This window comes from Pseudochaenichthys georgianus, chromosome 21 (assembly GCF_902827115.2).
Source record: "Pseudochaenichthys georgianus chromosome 21, fPseGeo1.2, whole genome shotgun sequence".
Taxonomy (NCBI): domain Eukaryota; kingdom Metazoa; phylum Chordata; class Actinopteri; order Perciformes; family Channichthyidae; genus Pseudochaenichthys; species Pseudochaenichthys georgianus.
The window spans coordinates 3,711,023-3,735,868 of NC_047523.1; the positions used below are offsets into that span (position 1 = coordinate 3,711,023).

General features: G+C 43.2%; 1 protein-coding gene across 1 annotated transcript in view; it reads right to left on the reverse strand.

Annotated features, from left to right (window-relative positions):
* The window catches only part of gli2a (GLI family zinc finger 2a), a 108,024-nt gene that overhangs the window by 11,101 nt on the left and 72,077 nt on the right, over positions 1–24,846 (reverse strand). Inside the window, exons 6-9 of the mRNA XM_034110338.2 lie at positions 4,337–4,538; positions 3,828–4,020; positions 1,970–2,080; positions 1,376–1,516 (exon numbers count right to left, since the gene is read on the reverse strand). Coding sequence (XP_033966229.1) covers positions 1,376–1,516; positions 1,970–2,080; positions 3,828–4,020; positions 4,337–4,538 — 647 coding nt within the window. The remainder of the gene's footprint in view (positions 1–1,375; positions 1,517–1,969; positions 2,081–3,827; positions 4,021–4,336; positions 4,539–24,846) is intronic.

Sequence of the window (24,846 nt, forward strand, 5' to 3'; positions counted from 1 at the left end):
TGGGGTGCTGGGGGAGATGCTGTCTGGAATGTTTGCAAAAAAATGGCTATTACAGTAAACTCCTGAATTGTTGGTCGGATTTTGAGAGAAAGCTGAGGCCTTTTGAAAAACCCAATGGTCCTGTGAGGATTAAAGAATGTGTTGGCCTCAAACTGACCCTCCACACCCGAGATCAAACCACAGATCGTCTGCTCGACTTCTTAATGATCCCGGTGAGCTCTCACAGGGTTTGTGGCTCGGCAGCTGGTTTGAGTGCAAAGGTTCTTGAAGGTAATCGCGGCCCTGACTTTGGCCAACACTTCCTATAATCTGTGGGTCTGTGGACCTGACACATGCCCCTTCTACCACTGCTCGGCCTGACTGACAGCCGGGCAGAAAGGGGAGGAGCAAGGAGAGAAGTTGGCCTGGAACAGAGGGTCTGTAACTCCAGAGCTTCTGGCAGGATTTATGGCTGGCCCTCTGGGCGTTAGGGGCGGGGGGTATTGTTGGGAGTGAGAGGGTAAGGGTTAGGGGTCATGGGGCTGAAGGGTTGGGGGTGGGACGGGGGGCACAGCTGCAGGGCTTGGGCTTGAATTTGGAGAGAGCCCGCAGGCTCATTAACGCTGCGCGTGTCAACCCAACAGGAAGGGATGGACAGCGTTCTGCAGGGACTTAATGAGAAGCAGACGAGTGTTTGAACTTTTCACTTTCTACACAACAACATGCAAAGTTTCACAGTTTGAGATGTTCACTATGTTAATGACACTGTGTGTTTTAACAGAGGCATGTCCAGTTGTAAAGTCTCCATGCTGCAGCAACGTATGGCCTTTCACAGCTGAGAGTGGGAACCACGCTTTGTGTTTGTGTTACCTTGTATACATTGATCTAACCAGTCAACATTGCAATAAGCACATACATTAAAGAAATAAACATTTCTCAGCAATCGATTGATCTGTAGACCGGCTCTCCTGTCCCTATAGCCAGCATAGAGGGCGGAACCTTTTCCTGAGAGACAAACTGACACCTACACTTTGACCACCACTTGACACTTTACTGCTTTCTTCTTCTCTGCTACACTTAGCAGCACCCGCCTTCTCTAAGCAGATACACCGTCACTCTCTCTTTCTCTCCTGTGGTCTTCTACACACTTGTTTTGCACTGAGCTGTTTCACTAAGGAGCCCTCTAACATGACCATAGCCTGCCAGACCTTCCTGCAATAGGCGTAAAGGTCGAAGCCTTCATGAACCACATCTGTCAGTCAGACCAAGGTCCGGCTGTTTGGTCCCGACAGTGTTCTGAGAGAGGATTCACACCTGTAGTTTTCTTTCGGATCAAGTTGTCGAGTTCAAACTAAACGAAAGTATGTGTGAAAGGGTTCGAGATGCCATCACTCACATGAACGAGTTGGTCCTGGGTGTCGTATTCCTTGGAGCAGCCCTCCCAGTGGCAGTTGGTCTCATATATGGCCTCAGGCTCCTGCTTGCACTCGTCTTTGTCCAGATCCTCACTCAGGTCCAAGATCCCCCCACAATGGTCCTGGAGAAAGGGACAGCACTTTGTCAGGGCGCTAACAAACAGCACATATCTAGGTATCCATGAAGACATCTACAAAATAAAAACATGCCAACACTGACTACATCTTTTACCAGAGTCAGTGGTCAATATGTTACAGAAGCATTCTCTACTATTTAGCATGTCTCTTATCTTATCAGTTTTTTTAATCCTAATGAGCTGTTGTTCAATATGAATGTGCAACAACACCTCTTGTCATTGATTAGATCTACGTTTAATCAATTAGATACACATTTGCAACTGCGGTTTCAGAGGGGATATGTTCACTGTACGGTAGGTATCTAAGCTGTCATGGAGATAACTGAACATCTATGCAGTAGAAAGCAAAGACATCATGGTCTGGAGTGTGTTATGTATATATATTTGACTTTTGTTATGTTAGGATTTCAGTCCACTATTGTTTTTATATTTCCTTACATGAGATGATGGTGAGATGGGCAGTGGACCCTCTGCTTCCGTCTTAACCTTTGACCTCTTGGTGGTCAATGGGTTGACTGTGCTACTCACTGCTGGGTCTCCACTGGCGTTCTGAAGAACAGAAAATAATGGAGACAGGGTTTTTAGTACAGCGGTAATGATTTTCTGCACTTAAAGAAGATGAAATGTTGACTATAAATAAATGTATTATGTCAACAGATTCCACACAACAGTATAAGGGTGGTTGAAAGCAATACTATTAAAGGTGGGGTAAGTAATTTCGGAGAAACCAGCTCGAGTGCGCAAGAATTTGAAAATACACAACCGGAGAAAATCTGCCCCTTCCTCACAGAGCCCCTCCTCCAACACACACGCACGCGCACATGACCAATGAGGGCAGAGATACGTTTGTGCCCAGAGGGAAGGCTGACAGGCAGGTAGGCCGTCCAGTCACTTTAGCCGGCTCAGATGATTGGTTGTGCTTTTTACAGAACTACGGCTTCCACAGATTTTTTTGAACACTGTGAATGAAATTTTTTGAAGCAGCCATGCTACTTTTGTAAATAAAGCATATAAACTGTAAGAAACAAAAAATCTAACCTTCTTATAATTTTCAGACACAACATCCCAGTCATTCATCACCTACTAGTGAATGACTGTGAATCATACATACAGCAACGCCTTCTATCCATCCATTAGCCCCCCCACTCATTCTGCTAGTAATTCGACCATCCATTCAACATATTAAACCACCAGATTCCACACATGAACCTCAGAGAGCGACGGATGTGAATCAGATACCAGAGTCGAGGAGATGACATGCCATTGTTCCTGTCTGGAGGGTGTGCTGCAGAGATATGTGGAGTACATGTTGCGCCAGGCACCGCGGCCCATAGTCAGAGCGAGACCCGCCGCCGAGACTAAACAGTTTAGACTGCTTTATGATCACCAAAGCCGCAAGGAAATATGAAAGAAGAGGAATTATTGCCCTCGTTACAGAGGGGGGAGGCGGCAGGGTTGGCGTTTGTGGAGGTGGGGAGTGGGGGGGGCTTTGATCTGCTAACAGATTCTTAAGATGACAAAAAAAAACAAAGACACACAAGGCCCCCTTAAAGCACTAATGGAGAAGAAATTAAATGAAAGATATCAAATGTAAAGCAGCTGATACATGACTGTGTGTGTATAGTGCGGTTCATTGCTGGAGGGGGGGGGGGGGGGTCTCATAATCCCACCCAGACGCTACAGTGTAGTTTCTGGGGGCCTCGATGATTCATCTCGTTGGCTGAAAACCAAGCAGCAAATATGGTTGTGATCACTGCTGAAATTCAATTAAACGTGTGTGAGTGCAAAGAAGTGCAAACATATACTCTTGGATAGTGTCAGTGTGTGTCAGTGTGTGTCAGCGGAGAGCCGTGGGAGGGGGAGTGATTCACTGAGAGGGAAGTTTACATTACATTACGCTGTGGTGTATACAGCGGCTGATAAAGAGAGAGCGAGGAGACCGTAGAAAGTAAGACAGATGGAACTGGGAGGGAGCGTCCTGCATATTTCTGACCTGAGCCCATTTACAAAATACACTTCATTCATGACAACTTGTACAGTTCGGCTAAACGGACAGTTCGGGCCTTCATCCTCAATTCTGAAAGAGTGCCATTGAAACGGTTAGTTCATCAACGTAAAACTAGCTGTCAATCATTTTAGTTTTACTTTAGTTAAATATGTTGTGTTTAGGACTAACACTCCCTATTTATCACTTTGTGTCAGAATTGGCCGTTGAGTTTTCTCTGAAACAATTCAGCCATTGTGTGTTATTTCAAAATGGCTGAATGAATGAAAATACGACTGCTCCTGTTCTTACCTGGTTTGCCTCAGAGTTGGAGCTGTTGTGGCAGGTGGTCATAGGTGAGGCAGTGAGGGGGTGTTGGCGGGCGGAGTAAGAGTTTGGCTGGATGAGAGGAGGAGTGTGTCCGAAGGCGTTGAGGCTCCTCTGCTGGGCCAACAGCTGCTGGTACGCCATGGGGTTGATGGGGTGAGGGAAGCTGAAGGAGGGACTGAGCAAGAGGGAAAGCGTTAGCATCTGGAAACAAGATTTTTCGACCGGTGGCAAACATGCTTTTTACTTTGTACTTGCCTATATGCCCTAAATGCATTTTACTGTTCTCAGTGAAGCTAATGCAGAAGCACTTCATCTGGTTTACAGATAGGAAAGGTACCTGCAGGATTCTTGCTTTTGACTTTCGTCATTGTTGAATGCACTTTTTGTAAATCCCTTTGGATAAAAGCATCAGCTAAATGAAATATAATGTAATGTAAATGTGCATATATGCATGTTTGTCAGATGTGTATACACGTGCACCATATAACCACCTGATGCCTCCGACTGAGAGGTGCCCGTAGGAGCTGCTGGCGGCCGAGCTGGAGCGGGAGTTGTTGATGTACGCCACCAGGGAGTTGGGCGAGGTGCGGATCATCGTCTGCAGGTCGATGCTGGCGTCCGACAGCGGGGAGATAGACAGCGCCCTCTTTCTGCTCAGCCGGGGGGTCAGCCGTGGGCTTTGGAAACGTGATACTGACAAAAGAAACGAAAAGAGAACTTTAGCAATCTGGCCTTTGGTAAAGATGATGGACCAGTCGAACATAAATTAACCACTTGCTTACAAATACATACATCAGGGGTGTCCATGGTAGTATAGTTTTGTTTGTATGGTAGTGGTTCGGTTCAGGTGGTCAGGATTACTACACAGATGTGGAAATAATTTCTAGATATTGACAAGTAGTTTGGATCATAAAATAAAATGCTATATTCAGTTCCAGATACCTGTGACTTAATGTTCTGTGCCTTTGTAGATACACCGTGATCTATAATGCACATGTGTAAATGATAAACTGAGGCATTCTATTGTTGAAATTACACTTATTTTTCTCAAAGAATATCTGGTTGTTCATAATGTTGATTTAATGTGAGCATTTGAACAACGTACTTGTTTGCACTAAAACAAAGGGAACACTTTGAAGTTGTGGTTATTTATAGGTTATTATGCTATGATTTTACTGGTCAGGCCAACTTGAGATCAAACTAACATTTGTTTGACACCCCTGAGATACATGATGTCCAAAGTGCAGCAGAACAATATTCCAGATACTTTTGTCAGGGCTCACTGGCACCGGATTGGAGAACAAATAACCTGTGTAGGGTTAGGGTTAGCCTCAATAGAAACCAGCAGCTACCCTGAACCAGGTTGGGAGAAACATTCACCCCCATCGAAGTGGAGGTCATAGCCATGCTAAGCAACACTCTATCTCCTGCATCTCCCCACAACACACTCACACACACGCACTGCTCCCCTATTTAACATTCTCCTCCTCCTATGCATAATGAATCGCCTCCAATCATTCTCAGTAATTACCTTGATAGAAATCTCTTTCAGACTGCTGTACTTGGGCAAGTTAAATGGAGGCAATTTAAACAAATTGATCTCAGCATACCATTAAAAAAGAACAAGGCTGACTCACAAAGGTGGCGTTCACGACCTTCCGCTAGACCTGGCTGTGGCACTTCTTTTTTTATTCTCACAGAAAATGGAGGGAAAAGCTACTTTCCAATGAACTTTTGTAGATGGCTATTTATGTTTCCATTCATACTGATAGTCCATCATTCATGTGTATTTATTTGGTTTACATTTCTGACGCATATAGCTCCCACAGAGCCAGATGACTTGGAAGCAGCAGGTGCTGCTTGGCAGTGTGAGGGAAAGAAAGCAGGACCGGTGTGTGTCTTTGTGCTCACGTTTAATTAGGTCTTACAGCGGACATCATCAGAGGCGCGAGAGGCAGGAAGCTCATAATAGGCCCATCACAGCTCACCTAGGCACACATTTGCTCAACGTCAACTTCACTGCTGTCAATATGCAGCCAATCCCTCTCCGTGCTGCTGGGACTCACGACCCTCAGGCTAAATGAATCCAGGCACCGCTGTAATCACCGCGCCAGCCCTACAGCCATAAACCAAGGTCTTACTTACAAAACTATTATGTTTGGAGGTGGCGAGTCGTAAAGCAGTGGCATGTGCACTTAGTTAAAGGCCCCCGGGATGGCGGACGACAGTTGTTGGGGGCCCAACAAACGACTTGGTGGAGATGATCGTGATGTGTATGAAAGAGTTGGCAAACACAACAAACGGTCCTCAGGAATGTGCCTCTTTAGGGCTAATACATAAATGTGTCATCTTTGGTAAACTACAGGAGATGTGTTGGTCGAAAAAAACTAACGTAAAGCATTGAGAGTCTATCATCCACTTTGATACATGGATCGTCTTAAATGGAGTTCTTTCCGATCTGCTAAGCAATTCATACAGGGTTGGGAGGGTTACTTTAAAAATGTATTCTGTTACAATTACTGGTTACATGTAATGTAATCAGTAATCAACCTAATCTGAGTATCAAAATATAAAAGTAATGTAACCTGATTACTTTCTGTTACTTTTGGATTGCCTAAATTACAAATGCAATGCAAACAAATACAAAAGAAAATAAATATCAATACAATGTGAATTTAGAAAAGAAGAAATCAAGATATTTAGGATAAAAAAATGCTGAGATTTGATTAATAGGAACATCTGACTTTCATTACGCATATTCAGGCAACACATGAGCATATAGCCTACTAGTGTTAATTTCGTCAGCTATTTTTTTTAATTTAGTTTTAGTCTTACTCCTGTGTTAAATTTCCTTTTTAGTTTTAGTCATATTTAGTCACCTTCATCCTGTTTTTGTTTAGCATTTTAGTCTTATTTTAGTCAAAGAAAACATTAAGTATTTTAGTCAAGATTTAGTCGACTAAAACTCTGAGCATTTTAGTCTTATTTTAGTCAAAGAAGACTAATTATTTTAGTCTACTTTTTGTTAATGAAAACTGTTGAGTCTTTTTTAGTCACCAGATTATATAGAACATTTCAGTCAAACTAGTCTAGCCAAAACCAATCATTTGTCATTTTAGTCAAACGTATTTCACAATAAGATTATATCTTGTCCTTATTTGATGAAAAACAGGTTGAATGATTAAGAAAGCAGTATCTGCTCAGGTTTGTGGTGTTTTTACCACAAACCTGTATAAAAGTCACGGCTCGCCACCGCAATCAATCAATAAGATACAGCTGTAATAGGCCTAAGGCCTTTTGGTCGTAGTTAGTTAGTTAGTTAATTATCTGTTTTAGTAACATTGTAATCCCGCAAGTAATTTCCTATTTTTAGAAATCAATCAATCAATAAATCAATCAATAGCCCAATGTCACAAATGTTACATTTGTCTCAATGGACTTCAGTTTACAGAAATGTAACAGTAATCTGATTACGCCAAACTGTAAGGGAATACATGTACCCTTTTGTTTGCATCCTGATTACGTTATCCCACTACATGTAATCCGTTACTCCCCAACACTGATTGCATACCAGGCGTAAAGCTGCATGATGTACTGTGTGTGCAGAGAGGCGAGCTTGCTGTCTTGCCAACAGATTTAATGGGAGATAAGTGTATTAATATTCCCCTTCATAACGCAGGGAACGGCCTCACAGGCTGGTGGCCTGCGAGCCTGGCGCCTGCCTCACCCTTCTGGGCACTGTGCCCGAAACACCGCCCTCTACCTCCATCATCAACCTCCCCCTCAATCTGTACATCCACCTCAGCCCAGATGTGTTCTCACCGCCTCCACCTCAGCCCAGATGTGTTCTCACGCCTCCAGCAACAACTGCAATGCCTCCATTCTTCTAAAGCTCAGCTGTGGAAACGCTAGTGTTGTGTAGCTCAGTGTTGTGTAGCTCACTGTTGTGTAGCTCAGTGTTGTGTAGCTCACTGTTGTGTAGCTCACTGTTGTGTAGCTCAGTGTTGTGTAGCTCAGTGTTGTTTAGCTCACTGTTGTGTAGCTCACTGTTGTGTAGCTCACTGTTGTGTAGCTCACTGTTGTGTAGCTCAGTGTTGTGTAGCTCACTGTTGTTTAGCTCAGTGTTGTGTAGCTCAGTGTTGTGTAGCTCACTGTTGTTTAGCTGAGTGTTGTGTAGCTCAGTGTTGTGTAGCTCACTGTTGTTTAGCTCACTGTTGTGTAGCTCACTGTTGTGTAGCTCACTGTTGTTTAGCTCACTGTTGTGTAGCTCAGTGTTGTTTAGCTCACTGTTGTTTAGCTCAGTGTTGTGTAGCTCACTGTTGTTTAGCTCAGTGTTGTGTAGCTCAGTGTTGTTTAGCTAACTGTTGTTTAACTCACTGTTGTTTAGCTCACTGTTGTTTAGCTCACTGTTGTGTAGCTCAGTGTTGTTTAGCTCACTGTTGTGTAGCTCAGTGTTGTGTAGCTCAGTGTTGTGTAGCTCAGTGTTGTGTAGCTCAGTGTTGGTTTAGCTCAGTGTTGTGTAGCTCAGTGTTGTGTAGCTCAGTGTTGTTTAGCTCAGTGTTGTGTAGCTCAGTGTTGTGTAGCTCAGTGTTGTTTAGCTCAGTGTTGTGTAGCTCACTGTTGTATAGCTCACTGTTGTTTAGCTCACTGTTGTGTAGCTCACTGTTGTTCCAGTGGATTTTATTGGTCTAATCTAATTGTACCTGAAACTAATTGAACACAAACGTGCACACACAACTCTCACCACTTGGTAAAGGAGTGTTTTATAGGTGCCGGTTATAATTGAAAGGGTGAGCAGGTTCCGGAATCAAGTGAGAAAACAGATGTTGCCACGGCAGCGGAGCAGTTTGTGGTAATAATGGCATGTGTGTGTATGTGTGTGTATATGGTGTGTGTCTGTCCGTGTGACTGCACCACGGGCGCGTTGTAATTGTGGGATCTGGATTTATATAGAGTCATAATTACAGGCGCTCCACTGCACATTGATACAGTACAGAAACAAATATATTAAAAAAGATGGGAGTAAAGAGTGTGCATGAGTGTGTGTGATTATTTTAAGCATTTGCCTGTGCTGATTTAAGTAAAATGGCTTTGTGGAAAATGAAAACACTTTAATTGGAGGGTTGGGCTAATCCTCAGAAGCAGCTAGCTTTCAGTGACATCCTGCTAGCTAGCACATGGAGCGTAACCCCTTTAGAGTCCTTTACCTGTCTCATCGCTCATAAGGTTGTTGGAGGGGAATGCAATGTATGCAGAACCGTATCTAACCCCTTTTTACTGGATACCTTCAGGCCTTGACTACAGTAACATTGTACCAATATATTGAAAGCTTCTCTACTCAAATGACAACTGTATTATTACCTTTTTGTGCCAAAATGTTTTTTGTTGATATATTTCACTTACAAGCATTGTTTGCTTTAATGCAACATATGATCCCTCCACAGCTAAAGCCCTGCAGTCTGTTATGTGGTGAGTCGAGAGTGGATAGAGAGAGTCCAGTGTGCTGAGATGCCACCCAAATGTCTGAACATGTGTCTCTACTACACGCCATTAGTGTCTGATACAAATAAATGCAATACATTTAAAAGGATTATTGCAGGAAAAACATTTAGGGAAATCATTGGGATGGGGAGGAGTTTGAGTGGCATTACACACAACTGAATGTTTCTATTGACATGTTGGAATTCGAATGAAGAAAGCAAAAATGTCCATCAAGTATTCTTTTTGTATAGGTACTACTTTAAGGGAACTTGGTATGCTGGCACTGTATTCTGATTGGGAGCCACAATACAGTTACCCTTACAAAAACAACAGCACATTTGCAAGTGTATAGAGTCATAGATTTGACTAGTGATCATGTGCCGCTAACTTTAATAAAAGTACAGTGGAGTTGATTACTTATATTTTCAAATGTATTTTAAAAGGTGCTTTTCAAGATAAGTAAGCTCATCATGTTGGTACCCCCCTATGTCCCATGCAGTTGGCCTCCGTGGATAATCCTTGGCTTGTTCACCTTAACCCTGGCTGGGGTGAAGCAGTTTCAAGCCCCCCTCCTCTCCACACTGGGCAACCCCCCCACCATACTGCAGCTTGAGTTAGTGCCAGCAGGGCCCCAGGCCTCCACATCTTCAGCCAGCCTAGCCCCCCCCCCCCCCCCTAGCTAGTGGAAGTAGGGAAATGTTTATTTTCCCTGCTAAATCTCACTAATACTAACACTGTGAATTTTATTAGCGAGGGGGCTCGTGCTGAATCCTCTATGAGCCCCCAGTGTCCAGCCCAAAGCAGCCGTTGTGTTTGCCAATGTGTTTATGCGCACACTTCCAACCATGTGCTCATGAACCAACATATAGTTAAGTGTTTGTGTATGCAGTCTGAAGGGATCGGCCCCCCTCCCGCCCCCTCACTCCTCACCAGTACACAAATCTATCTCCCTCTCTCCCTCCGCTGCATCAACACTGGAATCTTTTTCCTCGGGATGGCAGACATTTACTTTGGCCGCTGCTTTTGTCGTGGGAGCTTCAACATTTTCCCTCTGATATTTCGCTGCCCACCCACCCTAAATACCTTCCCGCTCATAAACAAACAGTCCTGTGAATGAATCCCAATGTGGTATAACATAATGAGACTTTATTTGGACACACAGTAGTGGTGGTGTACCGAGCTAATGCTTGAATGGTTTGACGTCAATTGGATTCATTCTCTTACTCACTTTTATCTGGGTTTAGAGAGGGAAATATAAATATGGTTTATCATTGGCCCTGTTGAAAGGCTGCACATCTTCAAAAGTAATTGCTTTCATTCAGTTAGATAATCCTCAAACATGTGTGATTCAAAACAATATACAACTTTTTATTTGAGAGAACACTGGAATTACCGAAAGCTTGATTTGTTCGAAGAAAGTATCAGGAAAGTTCTACATGTAATGCCTCAAGACATGCCAAAGTGTCTTTGTAGCAATAATGTGTTTTTGCAATTTTAGTCCAGTTTGCCCATCTCAGTCTCCGTGTCACTCATGAGGCAAGGACCCATGATGATTCATGTGGGAAAACAGACCACAGACTCTAACACCCACATACAGAAGCAGTTTAGAGCATACTTGCCAACCCTCCCGATTTTCGCGGGAGTCTCCCGATTTCATTGCCCTCTCCCGGTTTCCTCCGGGGTCATATTTCTCCCGCATTTCTCCCGATTTCTGACAAAATCAGATTTACTCAGGACTGTTTCCACTCGGACTTTAATACAGCTACACCATTGTTTGGTTTCCATGGTAGCGCGTCTCTTTAGTAGCGTGTGCAACTGAACGTCTGAGAGGTTGAGGCGTTCTTATTATACATCCATGAGTGAGGCAGATAGTCACAGAGCAAGAATCGACAACTCTACCCTCTGCTCAGTCCTTTCCTGTAAAATACCGGTCCGGCCCACACATGTTCCATCAAGGATGGTGCGACAGGCCGCATCTACAATAAGCATGTTAGTGACCATTGCATGTATACAACATATGTGTAATGTGTATTTGTAAAGCGCTTTGAGCATCTGGAAAAGCGCTATAATGAATGTAAGGAATTATTATTATTATTATTAATGTTAATCTGGTTTTAAGGGACCGACTCCATGCGTGCCCAACTGTAAATCTTAAAATTCACAAGTGGAGCGGTTAGACCTGTAGTCTTGACACCCCCACCCGCTGTCCAGAGCTTTTCCAGCCGCACACTCCTGCACAGCAGCGCTCAGTGTTTCATGTTTTCACCCTGAGCCTTGCAATTCATACGACGGGTTCACCGAGGTCTCCTAGTTTTTGCGGTGGGTCTGCTGAATATTAATGAATACATTGATTTTTAATATGGGTTTAATCTGCTCTGCCTTCTAAAACTCACGGTGAGGGATGAAGCGCATATTTGCCACCTCTGCCCTGCTCCTCCTCCACACTGGCAGTAAATGAGGCCTTTGATTTAGGCGGAGGCGGCCCGCGGTGACCATTAGCTGGCCCTTGTGGTCAACGTGGGCCCCTGTGACTAGAGGCCGTAATGGAAGAGCCCCTTACCCTGACCACATCACTCTGAGAATGGCTGAACACTAAATAAAAGCTACCAGGACGGTGTGGCAGCAAGTGTGGACGCAGCGTTGAGGAGGAGGGGGGGTTGTGGCTATTTGAGCAAACAGCCTCACCAAACAAGTGCGGATGATGCAGCACAGGGGCGGTCACTGAGGTGGTTGGAGGTAGATGTTCCCTTAGCGGTTAACACAGTGATTGAGGTCATTTTTAAAGATGAATTACCAAGCGATCCCATATCTGAGTGACCTGTTTCCCTCTCTGCTGTTTTTTAATACCTCTGTGTAGGGTTCTCTTTGCCATGAGAGAACGTCTGGGGTGCCGTGGGAAACTGTCCAATTTCTCTTAATCGGTACAAAAATATATTATTTAGTTGCTTTAAATAAAATCCAACAGTACCATGGTCCCAAGCACGCTTTAATGTCATCCCCAAATGAAACACCAGTCAATGTTTCAGTTCTTTCAGTGATGCGGGACACCTGGTCACCCTGGTGTCCTACAGAGACCTTGGATCAGTGACACTGGGTGGTGAAAGCAGTAGGGCAGTGTTTCCCCCCTGGGTGGGTGGCTGGAGGGGAGGAAAGAGAGAGAGAGCGAGCTGCTGGAGCAGGGCGGGCCGCTGCCAAGGCCACTATTTGATTATCAGGCATCGAAAAGACTGAGTTTCACACACAGTTTTCTCCACTTTCTATTCCCCATTCATAAGGGCTGAAGCTTTCTTGGAAGCGTTGCAACTTCTGTTCTGCTGCCTGAGCGTCATCTTGATAGAGGAGCTGAGTGGAACAAGCAGCTTCTCTGTGAGTGTGTGGAAGCACATGTAGCATCGCCGGGCTGTTAGTTTTCTTTGTGTGCTAATGTCTGCAGAGGTGGAAAGTAGATTTACTCAAGTACTCAAGTACTATTTAGACGTAATTGTTACTTGAGTATTTACATTTTATGCGACTTTATACTTTTACCCCACTACATTTTTACGAGGAATATTGTTCTTCTCACCCCCTACATTTATTTAAGACTCATAGTTACTTTTTACATACAAAAACATGTGATATAATAAAGAGTACTGTTCTACTAATGTATAAACACAACCGAGTATATTGATAAAAACAGTGCTGGAATTGGGCCGGTACTCACCGGTACGCAGTACCGGCACTTCTGGTTCTGACCCATGGAGTACCGGCACTTCTTGCTCAGTACCGGCATGCTGGCGGTACTCCGGTACTCATGCACCGTGCCAGTACTCAACACTCTCCCGCCGTTCTTATTATACATCCATATATATATATACAGCCGCCCGGTACTCAGTAGATGCGTCATGAGGTGTGTTAGAAATTAAAATCAATGTTTATATGGCGTAATTTGAATTAAATACACTATTTAATTTAAATCAGTTTTATTCTGAAAAACCTGAAACACACTTATTCACAAAACGCACATTTAAAGAAATTAAAAATAGCAGTCAAGAGGAAACTATTAAAGTAAAATGAGAACACACTGAGGGTTAAAGGGGGAGACATGACATGAACCATATTCTTCAATCTTTTCATCATGTTAACAACATATTCTTTAAGAGATTTGTATTCACGTGTGAATAAAGTAGTGATCTCATTTGTTACAATATTGATCACCATTAAAGGGATAGTTTTAGGAACCACTCTATAAGACAAATCTTTATCTGTATGGATAATGTTAAAGGGAGAGCTAGTGCCAAGCCAGATATAGTATTCCAATCTAAAGAATTGATTTCAGCATTGTAGCATAGTTATTACCATAGGAAAGATGAAATGACTTCTGTTTTTAAATCCTTGATAAAGGAGGGAGTAATTGTTGCATGTTTGGACATCCAGGGTTCCACGCACTGCTAAAGAGTTTAACATTGATTTTTAGGTGGACCAGAATTGAAGATGAGCTATGAAATGCATAGCAGAGCTACACAGATCCTAGTAATGTTTTTACACAAGATAAAAGTGATCTACACAATTTTCTGAAATAGATCTATTAGACATTTTAATACTAATTAGGTGTAAATGAATTGCAGTAGTAGTAGTACTCTAAGGAAGTGAGTTTTGTACCAAGTTTCAAGAAAGGTGGGAGGCAGAAGTCCCAATGAAAAGTTAGAGACATCTTGAAAATCATAGTTGAAATCGTGAATGAATAAGGAATGGCGCTCCGCATATGATATATTTTTGTAGATAAAGGGTACCCGCCTATGCTGAATTACCTCTGAAAAGACTCTGCAGAGCACGACATGGCCAAAAGACCCAGACCAAATGACCTTTGACCCTGACTGACAGTGTGACAAAAGCACTGTCCATGACTGACTCTGGGGTGTACCTGACTTGACAACCAGACGGTGTGAGTGTGAATGAATGCCGACATGTGATCAGTGTAACTGCATGATTCTAAAACAATAACTAACCAAGCATGTTTTTGGACTAACATATTATTTTGGAGCTCCAAGGGAAACGAGAGGTTTCCTAAAGATTCCACAAAAGGGGAAACCGCACATGTGTCCCGGTTCTAATCTACTTGATATTTTACTCCCACAGGAGTTGGCGGTTTGCAAATATAAAACTCAAACTAAAATCTGAAAGACGGAGAGAAACACTTCTTTTCACTGAAGTGTTTAATGTGGAAATGATGATAATGGATGTAAAATTGTAAATAATGTTTGTTATGACCCTAACCAATATTTACCTGACAGTTTTTTTCCCCTCCTCATTACAGGGTTTTGTTACACATGAGTTCATGTGTAAAAAGGGGGGAGTGTGTATAATGTCAACATGGCTGTAAAATTCACAATTTAAATTTTTCTTTTAAGGATTGACAGAAACCTACCGCCCCAACCCAGATGTTCAAACTGAGCATTGAATTATAGTTTTATAATTAACCTGCTCCATATCTGGGGATAAGATACTGTTTGATGGATGTTGACATGTTTCTAATATTGATTGAGTTATAGCAGGTAACACAGATGCAGAATCAGTGGCCAAGGGGCTACCAGAGAGATGTAATTCCAGAATGGAATCCCGAAGAAGTTGACCTGTGATAATGAAACAATTTTGTAATATTTTAACAGGTATTAGAGTAACTGAGGTTTGAAATGTAGAAAGAACATATTACAGTTAAGCTAAAACATAGTAATGTAATGAGACCGAATTTAATTTAGACAACATCTTGTAACTAGCCTGTTAAAGAATTAGAAGTAAAAGCCATAGACTTTATTGTTTAGTTCATTATGGGGATATACATTTAATTTAAATTCATAATAGAAAGACATTTGATGAAAGTATGTTGGAATTCTGTATTCATTTTTCAGCTTGATAATAGACAGGTGGAAGCTGTATTGCCAGGTGCAATCGATGGGATTTCTGCACACGGTCCAAGCAGAGAATGACGTACCTTACAGGACAGATACACTCAGGAAATCATTCACTCTGACAGCATCATGACTGTAGTTGTTTTTGAATCCATAATGAAATTGTATTACATAACGTTAGTGTGTGTCTTTACCACAAACAGGAATAGTTCATTGTTATATTTAGATTTGAGAAAGATTACAAGGATTTTATTTAGTTCACCATGAAGATGTTTTTTGTTTGTAACATATGCCCAGTAGTAAGATTCAAATATCAGCAGGTTCTGAATTATTATTCCTCTGTCCCACAACCAACAAGAATGTGGATGGGGAGAACTATATCTACTAGAACCAGCAGAGATTCATAAATTACACCAGAGGCACAGTAGAAGTAAATAAAGAGTAATATTTAGCTATTTTCAGATAGTTTAATCCTTCTTATACTTTGTAAAAGAACAAGTGCCTTTACACCAGATACAGTAAGAAGATGATTTATGATGTGAAAGGAGGGAGTCAGACGTTTTCCATACCAAGCTAATTGCTGCTATTTTACGAAGTGACATTAAAGGTTTAAGCTAGAAGTTATGCACAAATGAAAAACTTATGAATATGTATTCTTATTTGTTTTTTTACTTTTATGAGTTATGTACCATGCAATGTTCGGATGAAGAACTCATTGATTTCAATATTATTTACATACCTTAAAAGGTATGTAAGGAGGGATTGTTAGAAATTAAAATCAATGTTTATATGGCGTAATTTGAATTAAATACACTATTTAATTTAAATCAGTTTTATTCTGAAAAACCTGAAGTTCACTAACTATTAACTTAATACTTTTATTCTGAAAATGCTTCATTTCCGGTTAGCATTAGCATGTGGCGAAATGCTGCATTTTGAAACTATAATCGAAGGTGAAATGACATGTGGTGTTGTACATTGAGCACACTGGGTTTAGCACTCATCTATTGCCGCTGAATAACGTTTATTAGGGAATGTTTAAATAACCACAGACACCAGAATGATGTAATTTAACGACAGAACAAGGCAGGAATTGCATTGGACCCGCCCCCCGACGACGTCGGCCAATAGGAGAAGACCTCAGATGACAATAGGAAGAGCAAGCAAAAGATTGACCTCTTCCTCCGGCTGACCCGGACTGACCGGAGGCATGGGGAGAGCCACTCGCACATTTGTACACCACCGCATCTTTTGTGTAATTAAATGCTGTTAACTTTTATAAGCTTCCCTTGACTCTTTTCAGTCTCTCCTGCCTTCAGGGCTCTATAATTCACTAACAGGTGCCGAACGGACATTCTCATCGCTCTAACCGCTGGAGTTTCACAGCGGCTGTCAGCTGTTTACTCCTGTCATTCAAACAGAACGTGCTGGAGAGGGGGCGGGGCTTATCTTCTCCATGTAAATACTGTGGTGGAAACGACTATGTCAAAATTAACCTATTTGACCGTGATTTAATAGTAATACACGTTTCAAAATAATAATAATAATAATAATAATAATAATAATAATGCCGAAGTAACAACATACTGAAAACTGTTAGTAAAACCATGTTTTAATGCTTTACAATTTACATACCTAGATGCACGTGTGTTGTGTTTATGCAGTGCAACTCCCACCCAGTGGGTGGCTATGTAGAGTGATAGAACAGAGCAGGCACGCCCCCGAGAGAAGGAAAGCAAGTCACGTCACAAATTAGCATTTCTAAAATGTTAGCGTGGATTAATAAAAGTGCAAAAAGACAGCGGTTGTCGCCGGAAGAAACTTCAAATACAGAGAATGCTGTGCCTGTGTTGGAAATTGTGTCTGATGTGGAGCTTTCTTTGGTTGATCCTCCTGCTCCAAGTTCTAGTGCATTAGCATTAGCACTAGCTCCCCCGCCTCCTCCAGAGCCTCTAACGTTAGCTGCTGCTGGCGCAACTGCCACCACCAACACCGGGCAAAGCGATGCACCTGACTGCTGGACAACGGACCAAGTGCAATATTTTTGCAAGACCAATGCATGGCTCCTTCTTAAAGATAAGAAGCTAGGATGTCGGATATGCAGAGATGTCAAATCTTTGGGAATACACACTGGACAAGGACTGAAACTGTCAACTGAATGGGGTGAGTGTGCAGTGTCTCATTTCGGTGTTGACAAGGGCAAACAACAAGCTAGCCTGAGAAAAAAAATCAAAGAACATAAAGAATCACAAGCCCATGTAAAAGCTGCTGACATCCTTACATCTGCTTCACGTGAAACTATTCAACATCAAGTGCAGTCTATGCATACATCTGAATTAGACACCACTATCAGAGTTTTTCGAACGGCATATAAAATTGGCAAACATAGCCGGCCATTCACAGACATGCCAATTGATTTGAATGTACATAAACTGAATGGGCTGAACGTGGGCAGGGTTTTGCACTCCAATAAAACCTGTGGCGAAATCATCGACCACATAGCTCATGAGCTGAAGAAAAAAATGGCAAAAGACATTACAGAAAACCAAAGAAAACTCTGTGTTTTGGTCGATGAATCTACCACTATTAGTGGTAAAACGGTGCTTGTTGTGTGTCTACGCTCAGCATTAGCTAATGCTGAGCCCGAAACGTTTTTTTGGGAGCTGATCGAGTTGGATGGAACAACGGCTGATGACATCACAAAGGCGTTAATGGAGTGTCTTGGAAGAGATTTTAACGAGGACTTTTTAGGTCAGTGTTTTGTTTCTTTTGCATGTGATGGGGCTTCAGTCATGCTAGGGAAGAGAACAGGCGTTGCTACCCAGTTGTGTAGTAAATTCCCAAGCCTGTTTGTGTGGCACTGCTCCAATCATCGTCTAGAGCTGGCAGTTGGGGATGTGGTCAAGGAGGTCTCAGGGCTCAATCATTTCCAGATCTTTTTGGACAAACTATTCCTTGTTCCATGCCTCCCCCAAAAATCAGAGGCAGTTAGCGCAGTGTGCGCAAGCAGTCGGACAGCGTCTCCTGGTGATAGGGCGTGTTTTGTCCATCCGCTGGGTGGCTTCAAGTGAAAGGAGCGTCAGAGCCGTTTGGGAAAACTACCGAGTGCTTCATGATCACTTCACAAATGCTGCAAACGACACGAGCAGGGATTCCAGAGACAGAGCAAAGTACAAGGGCCTGGATGATGTGCTCACATCTGCAACGTTTGTCAGCAATCTGGGACTGATGTACGATGCGCTCACAGAGCTCAGCGACCTCTCTCGGCAACTCCAAAAAAGAGAGATGACACTGCCTACAGCAGATAGGCTCTAAACTTGAGAAATACGAGTTTTTGAATCCATGGTCACCATGCCTGGCCCACACATGACTACAGTTCATACAGCTCTAGCTGAGAAGTCCTTCAAGGGTGTTGCCCTGCCCCTGCGTGAGAATGGCAGGCTTGTACAGATTCATGCAGGTCAGTTTTTCCGCAGTATGGTAGAGAATCTGAGACACAGAATGACTTCCACAACCTCCTCTCATGTCAGCACAAGAGAAATCCCATTACATGGCCGGGAGGCCCGGGACAATCAGCTAATCCAGGACATGAAAGTTATCCATCCTGGAAGTTGGCCTGAAGAGGAGTTAGACGTACAGTATGGGGACGTAGAGGTGCTACGTTTGTGCGAAGTGCTGAAAGTGGACAGAAGAGAGACTGTTCAGGGCTTTCGCGAATACAAGGAAACCAGGGCATCCCGTACACCTGCTGCCATGGAGCCTCTACTGAAAGCAGTCCGAACCATCGCTGTCTCCACTAGTGAGTGTGAGCGGGCATTCAGCTGCATGAACGATATCCTTACTGCAAAAAGGAATGCTCTCTCTGTCAGCCGACTGTCCAGCCTGGTTTTCATTAAATGTAATGGACCATCACTAGGACAGTTCAATCCGGAACAGTATGTGAGGTCCTGGCTGGCAAAGGGAAGGAGAAGTGCTGATGAAAGAGCCTGTCCAGCTCCAGCCCCTGATACTGATGTCCCCAAGGCCTTCTGGAGCCTTTTCTAACAATGTGAAGTATATTGCAAAGCAGCTCACCCAGTGAGAAGACTTTTGGCATAATGTGCCGATTTGTACAGATCCTGGAGATAGAAGGACTTCAGACCAACCAGGGAGTTATCTGATCAGCTTGGTGTTCAATGTAACTCTTTACCATGGCTCAGACTTTGTTACTTGCAGTTACAGTTTCTCATTTTAGATTGTGCAAATTTTGCATTTGTTTTTACATGTTCTTTGTTCATGCTCTTTATCATTTTTCTGAGTTGGAAAGTTAGATTGCATCATAGTTTACTTTATACATATTTGTATTCTTCAGTGGTGAAGTATATTGCAAAGCAGCTCAGCCATGTGAGAAGACTTTTGGCACTTTTTCGTTTTCTGAGTTGGAAAGTTAGATTGCATTCAAAATGTACAGAAATACTTAATTTTGTTAAAGCTTTTTATAAAAAATGCTTCTGACCAGAGCTTTGTTTCCTTGTCATTAATGTTGAACACCACCAGAGGGGCTCTCACCTGAAAGGTCTCTGCTTCATGTGTCTTCAGCAGAAGATCTAGACTTTGATTGCTATATTTTCAGTTAATATTGACCTTACTGAGCTTTAGCCATATCCGCTGCCTATCATAAAAAATGTTAAGTACAGTGAACCTTTCTAAAATATACAGTAGTAAAGAGACAAACCCACCAGCATTATAGTAGCCAAATTCTTGTTTGTGGGCTGTATATATAAAATTGACTTGAAAAAGTTGCTGATTTTAGAGTACTGGCACCTTTTTCATTCCAATTCAAGCACTGGATAAAAATATATAAAATGTGCTCCAAATCGATAAAATACAACATCAAAATGCTCATCATCCACATATTTATTAGTGATAAAAACAGGATAATACAATACTCTGTTGAAACAAAAGCTGTGTTGCATCCGGAGTACTTTACTACATTTAGCTGATCATATTTCTGTAGACTGAAATAATTGAAACACTGACTTTAATTAAATGTCAACAGATTTCACATAAATGTAGTAGGTTAGTTGAACGCAATAATAATAAGTTTAAATAAAACATACATAATTCATAATACACTATTTAGGATTTTTACTTGTAATAAGTATTTTCAGACCATTTTATTTCTACTTTTACTTACTGTCTGTGTATGTGTGTGTATCATTTACTGGACAGCGAATGCAGCACATGAAGATAATCTCTGTCTTCACTCCCTGACAGACATCAGACACCAACCATCATGGATTTGTTTTGTCGGATGTTACCCATAATAACAGTAGAAACACACCTGCAACAGCATCAGAATGAGACACTCTGAGTTAACACGTGATTTTACGATCTCCCGGCCTCTGGGCTTTTAGTGTGTATGCACCCTCAACTAGCCTTGGCCCTCATGCTATAAGTCTAAAAAAGCTCCACTCGCTTTGATGTGGGGAACTCTTCCATGAAAAAGCCTCCAGAGGAAAAATAAGAGGATGGTATCAACATGCCTGGTGCTGAGAACAAAGGCCGACATGGCTGTTAAGTCTGCCTGTTACTCTTGTCCCAGGGATGAAAGGCATGCATGGGCTTTAGTAGAACTGCGATGGGAGTTAAAGGTGGGGTAGGTAAGTTTCAGAAACCAGCTCGAGATACACTTTTTGTTATATTCCATGGAATGCTTTTAACATCCCGATAGCAATGAATATCTGAAGTGCTTTGACAAAAAATCCATACAAAAATGTCATCTGTGGAAGCCGTAATACTGTACAAAGTACAACATCTCTGGTGGTATGTGTGTGTGTGTGTGTGTGTGTGTGTGTGTGTGTGTGTGTGGCCCTTTAATGACTCTGTTTGTGCTCACGGGGATTGAGGACACCTGGCGGCTGGAGCTAGCCGGATAAAGGACTGTGCCGGATCTCGCTCTCTCTCTCTCTGGCAGGAGGACGTAACGAGACCAGCTGACCTCTTGTTTCGTCGTTTGTTTCGCCTGTTTGTGTCCTTCAGCAGCAGGGAATAAACTCTCTTTTTCTATTCACGCCCGCGTTTGTTGTGGCTGAGAGCCAAGCCATGACAGCTGGGGGCTCGTCCATTCCAGTAAGGTAAGCTTGTGTTGGGAGTTAGTTCATTATTTGTGCGGAGTTTCCTCTGGTAGGTTGTAGCGACGGTTCCCTTGAGATCGTTGGGCGGGGTGTTTAATGTTGTGGTGAAAGTGGCTGAAGCCTCGTATTGTTGCTAGCTTGCTAGTCGCTTTGCTGGGCCAGCGGTCTCCAGTGCATAAGTACCCGCCGCAAGTAACTACATGAAGACTAGGGAGGAGATTAGTTAGCGGGTGTCGTAGTTAGTGGGGGAACTCCGATCATTTATTTGTGCTTTCGTCTCAGTGTAAGCTCCAGTGTTGTGTGGTAGTATGGCGGATGTAGACGCATTTATCAGGGCTCCGTCTCAGGAAGCCCTTGGCAATTTCTCAATGGAGCAGCTGCTCGTTATTGCTGAACATTTCTCGGTGGAAATCGTCGGCGATAAGAGGCTAAAAAGCACTATAAAAGACTCTATTGTGTCGGCATTAGGTGAAACGGGAGTGTCTCCGGCAGAGAAAGGAGGGGTGTTGTTAAAACCGCTGTTGCAGGCTAGTTCTCTGTCCTTTGAGCAGCAGAAGGAGTTGTTATTGTTGCAGCTGAGTCATGACAAAATGAGGTATGAGATGGAGTTTGAAAAGGAAATTGCAGTGGAGCGGATGCGGCAGGAGACTGAGAAAGCCAAACTGGATATGGAAGGACAACGTCTTTCTATGGTCAGAGATGGTGCGGTGTTGGGTGAGTGGTGCCCAGGTCTCCTCATCGGTTCGATGTTAACAACTTGCGTTTGTTACCGCAATTTAATGAAAGTGATCCTGACACTTTTTTTGTGCTTTTTGAACGGGTAGCTAAGGCTAGGGATTGGCCGGATGCAGAATGTGCCCTGATGCTTCAGTGTGTGCTCACAGGAAGAGCACAGTCCGCATATTCTGCGTTATGTCCGGAGGATAGCTCTAGCTATGTTAAAATAAATTTGGCGGTGCTTGGAGCATATTAACTCGTTCCTGAGGCTTATCGACAGCGTTTTAGGTCCTTGGAGAAAACACGGGGTCAAACATATGTGGAAATGGCGAGGGATTTGTCTGTTCATTTTAAACGTTGGTTAGCTGCTCTGGACATCACTTCTTTTGACAATTTGGGTGAACTCATGATTTTGGAACAGTTCAAAAACATTCTTCCTGACAACATTGCTACTTATATAACAGAACGCAGGGTAACTTCGGCGTCCGAAGCTGCGGTGGCAGCGGATGAGTTTGTGTTACTTCATAAGGGCAGGTTCGGAGGGCGCGCGGGAGCTCTACCTGTTTTTGAAGGAAGTAGAAGGGCTGTTGGTTCATTGGGGATGGATCCAGAGAAAGTGGCTTGGGAAAAATCTGAGGATACTTGTAACTATTGTCGTGAGAAAGGCCATCGGAAACCAGAATGTCCGGCGCTTAGAACTAAATCCAAGGGAGGAAAATGTGTGGGTAAACCAGTTGCATTAGCTGTTCTGGTGAAAAGCTGCCGTGTTGACGAGGTGGTTACGGACCGCTTATGGGGATCAGAGGTTTTGGCGTCCTATGCTCCTTTTATAAGAGAGGGCTTGGTGTCATTGGTAGGTAGCAATGTCAGAGTTCCAATTAACGTTTTGAGCGATACAGGTGCATTTGACTACTTTATCGTTGACTCTGTTCTGCCTTTGTCTGAGGAAAGTGACACTGGTGAAGATTAAGAAGAACCAGTCAACAGCTTACCACGCTCAAAGCCAGGGTGCCTTGGAAAGGTTTCACCAGACATTGAGATCCTTGTTACGTGCTTACTGTACTGAGCTATGGAGACTGGCAGGAAGGTCTTCCTTGGTTGATGTTGGCTGCAAGGGAGGTGGTACATGAAGGTACGGGGTTTAGCCCTAATAAGTTGGTTTTCGGACATGCTGTACGGGGTCCCTTGGCAGTGCTGAAAGAGGGTTGTGTTGACACTGAGCCACCACGGAGCTTGGTGGATTATGTGAATGGCTTCAGACGTCGTTTGGTTGTTGCTTTGAATATGGCACGGGAAAAGCTGTCAGTGTCTCAAAGTAAAATGAAGAAGTTCTATGACTGTCGTTCGGCACGACAGGAGTTTAATCCAGGTGACCAGGTTCTATCACTTATGCCTATTGTTGGTTCCCCATTTCAGGCTAAGTATTCCGGTCCGTACACTATCATTGAGAAAACTTCTGACCTAAGTTATGTTGTGGCAACACCAGAACTAAGGAAGACCAAACGCCTCGGTCATGTAAATCTTCTGAAACCCTACCACAAGCGGGAGGGTAACACAGACACAGAGGTGGAGAAGGATAAAGTGCAGCCGGCTGTTGTGGTGACACATGGTTTGACGCATGAGGGAGATATAGTGCCCGAACCTGATGATAGTTTGCTCTGTTGTCGTTTGAGAAGTTCGAAATCGCTAGATAATTTAGACGGGTTGTTGTCTCATTTGGCGGAATCAAGACGTGAGGAACTCTCAGCATTGGTACACAAATATCTGTGTCTGTTTGGAGACACTCCTTCGCAAACTGACTGGGCCGAGCATGATATTGATGTTGGGGACGCTCAGCCGATGAAGCAACATTTTTATCGCATGCCACCAGTTAAGCGCAATCGGTTGGATGCAGAGATTAATTACATGTTGGAGAACAAAATTGCTGTCCCACCGGCATCTAGTTGGGCGTCTCCATGTATGTTGGTGCCAAAGCAGGATGGGACACCTAGATCCTGTACTGATCTAAGAAAAGTGAATGCGGTGACAAAATCTGACTCTTTCCCTTTGCCACGGATGGATGACTGTATAGATCAGGTGGGGTCTGCAAAGTATGTTAGCAAATTTGATTTGCTTAAAGGGTATTGGCAGGTCCCCTTGTCTAAGCGGGCACAGGAAATAGCGGCATTTATCACACCATCTGGACTTTATTCATATAATATATATAATGCCGTTTGGGTTACCTGCTACATTCCAACGTTTGATGAATCGCGTGGTGTCGGGTTTAGAGGGCTGTACGGTGTATCTAGACGATTTAGTCATTTGCAGTGATACTTGGACTGCTCATGTTCAGTGCATCGAGAGGTTGTGTGAACGGTTGGCGGAGGCACGTCTGACTATTACTTTGGCCAAATGTGCCTTTGCAAAGGCCACAGTGACATTCCTTGGCCATGTGGTGGGTCAGGGTTGTGTGGCTCCAGTTCTGGCCAAGGTCAGGGCAATACCTGAATACCCACAGCCCACAACCAAAAAGGAACTCCAGAGATTTGTGGGTATGGTGGGTAGTAACCCACATGTAGAATGGCATGTAGAACCTCCTGTAGTAACAGGAGGTTCTGTGAACATTTGTGAACATTTTTCCACTACAGTGTTTCCTCTGACTGAACTTCTTAGGGCTAAGGGAAAATATGCTTGGTCGGTCGACTGTCAGAGAGCGTTTGATAGTGTCAAGTCTCTGTTGTGCTCCTCTCAGGCGTTAGCGGCTCCATGTTTTCATCGTCCCTTTAGTCTCCAAGTAGATGCAAGCCAGGTGGGAGTCGGTGC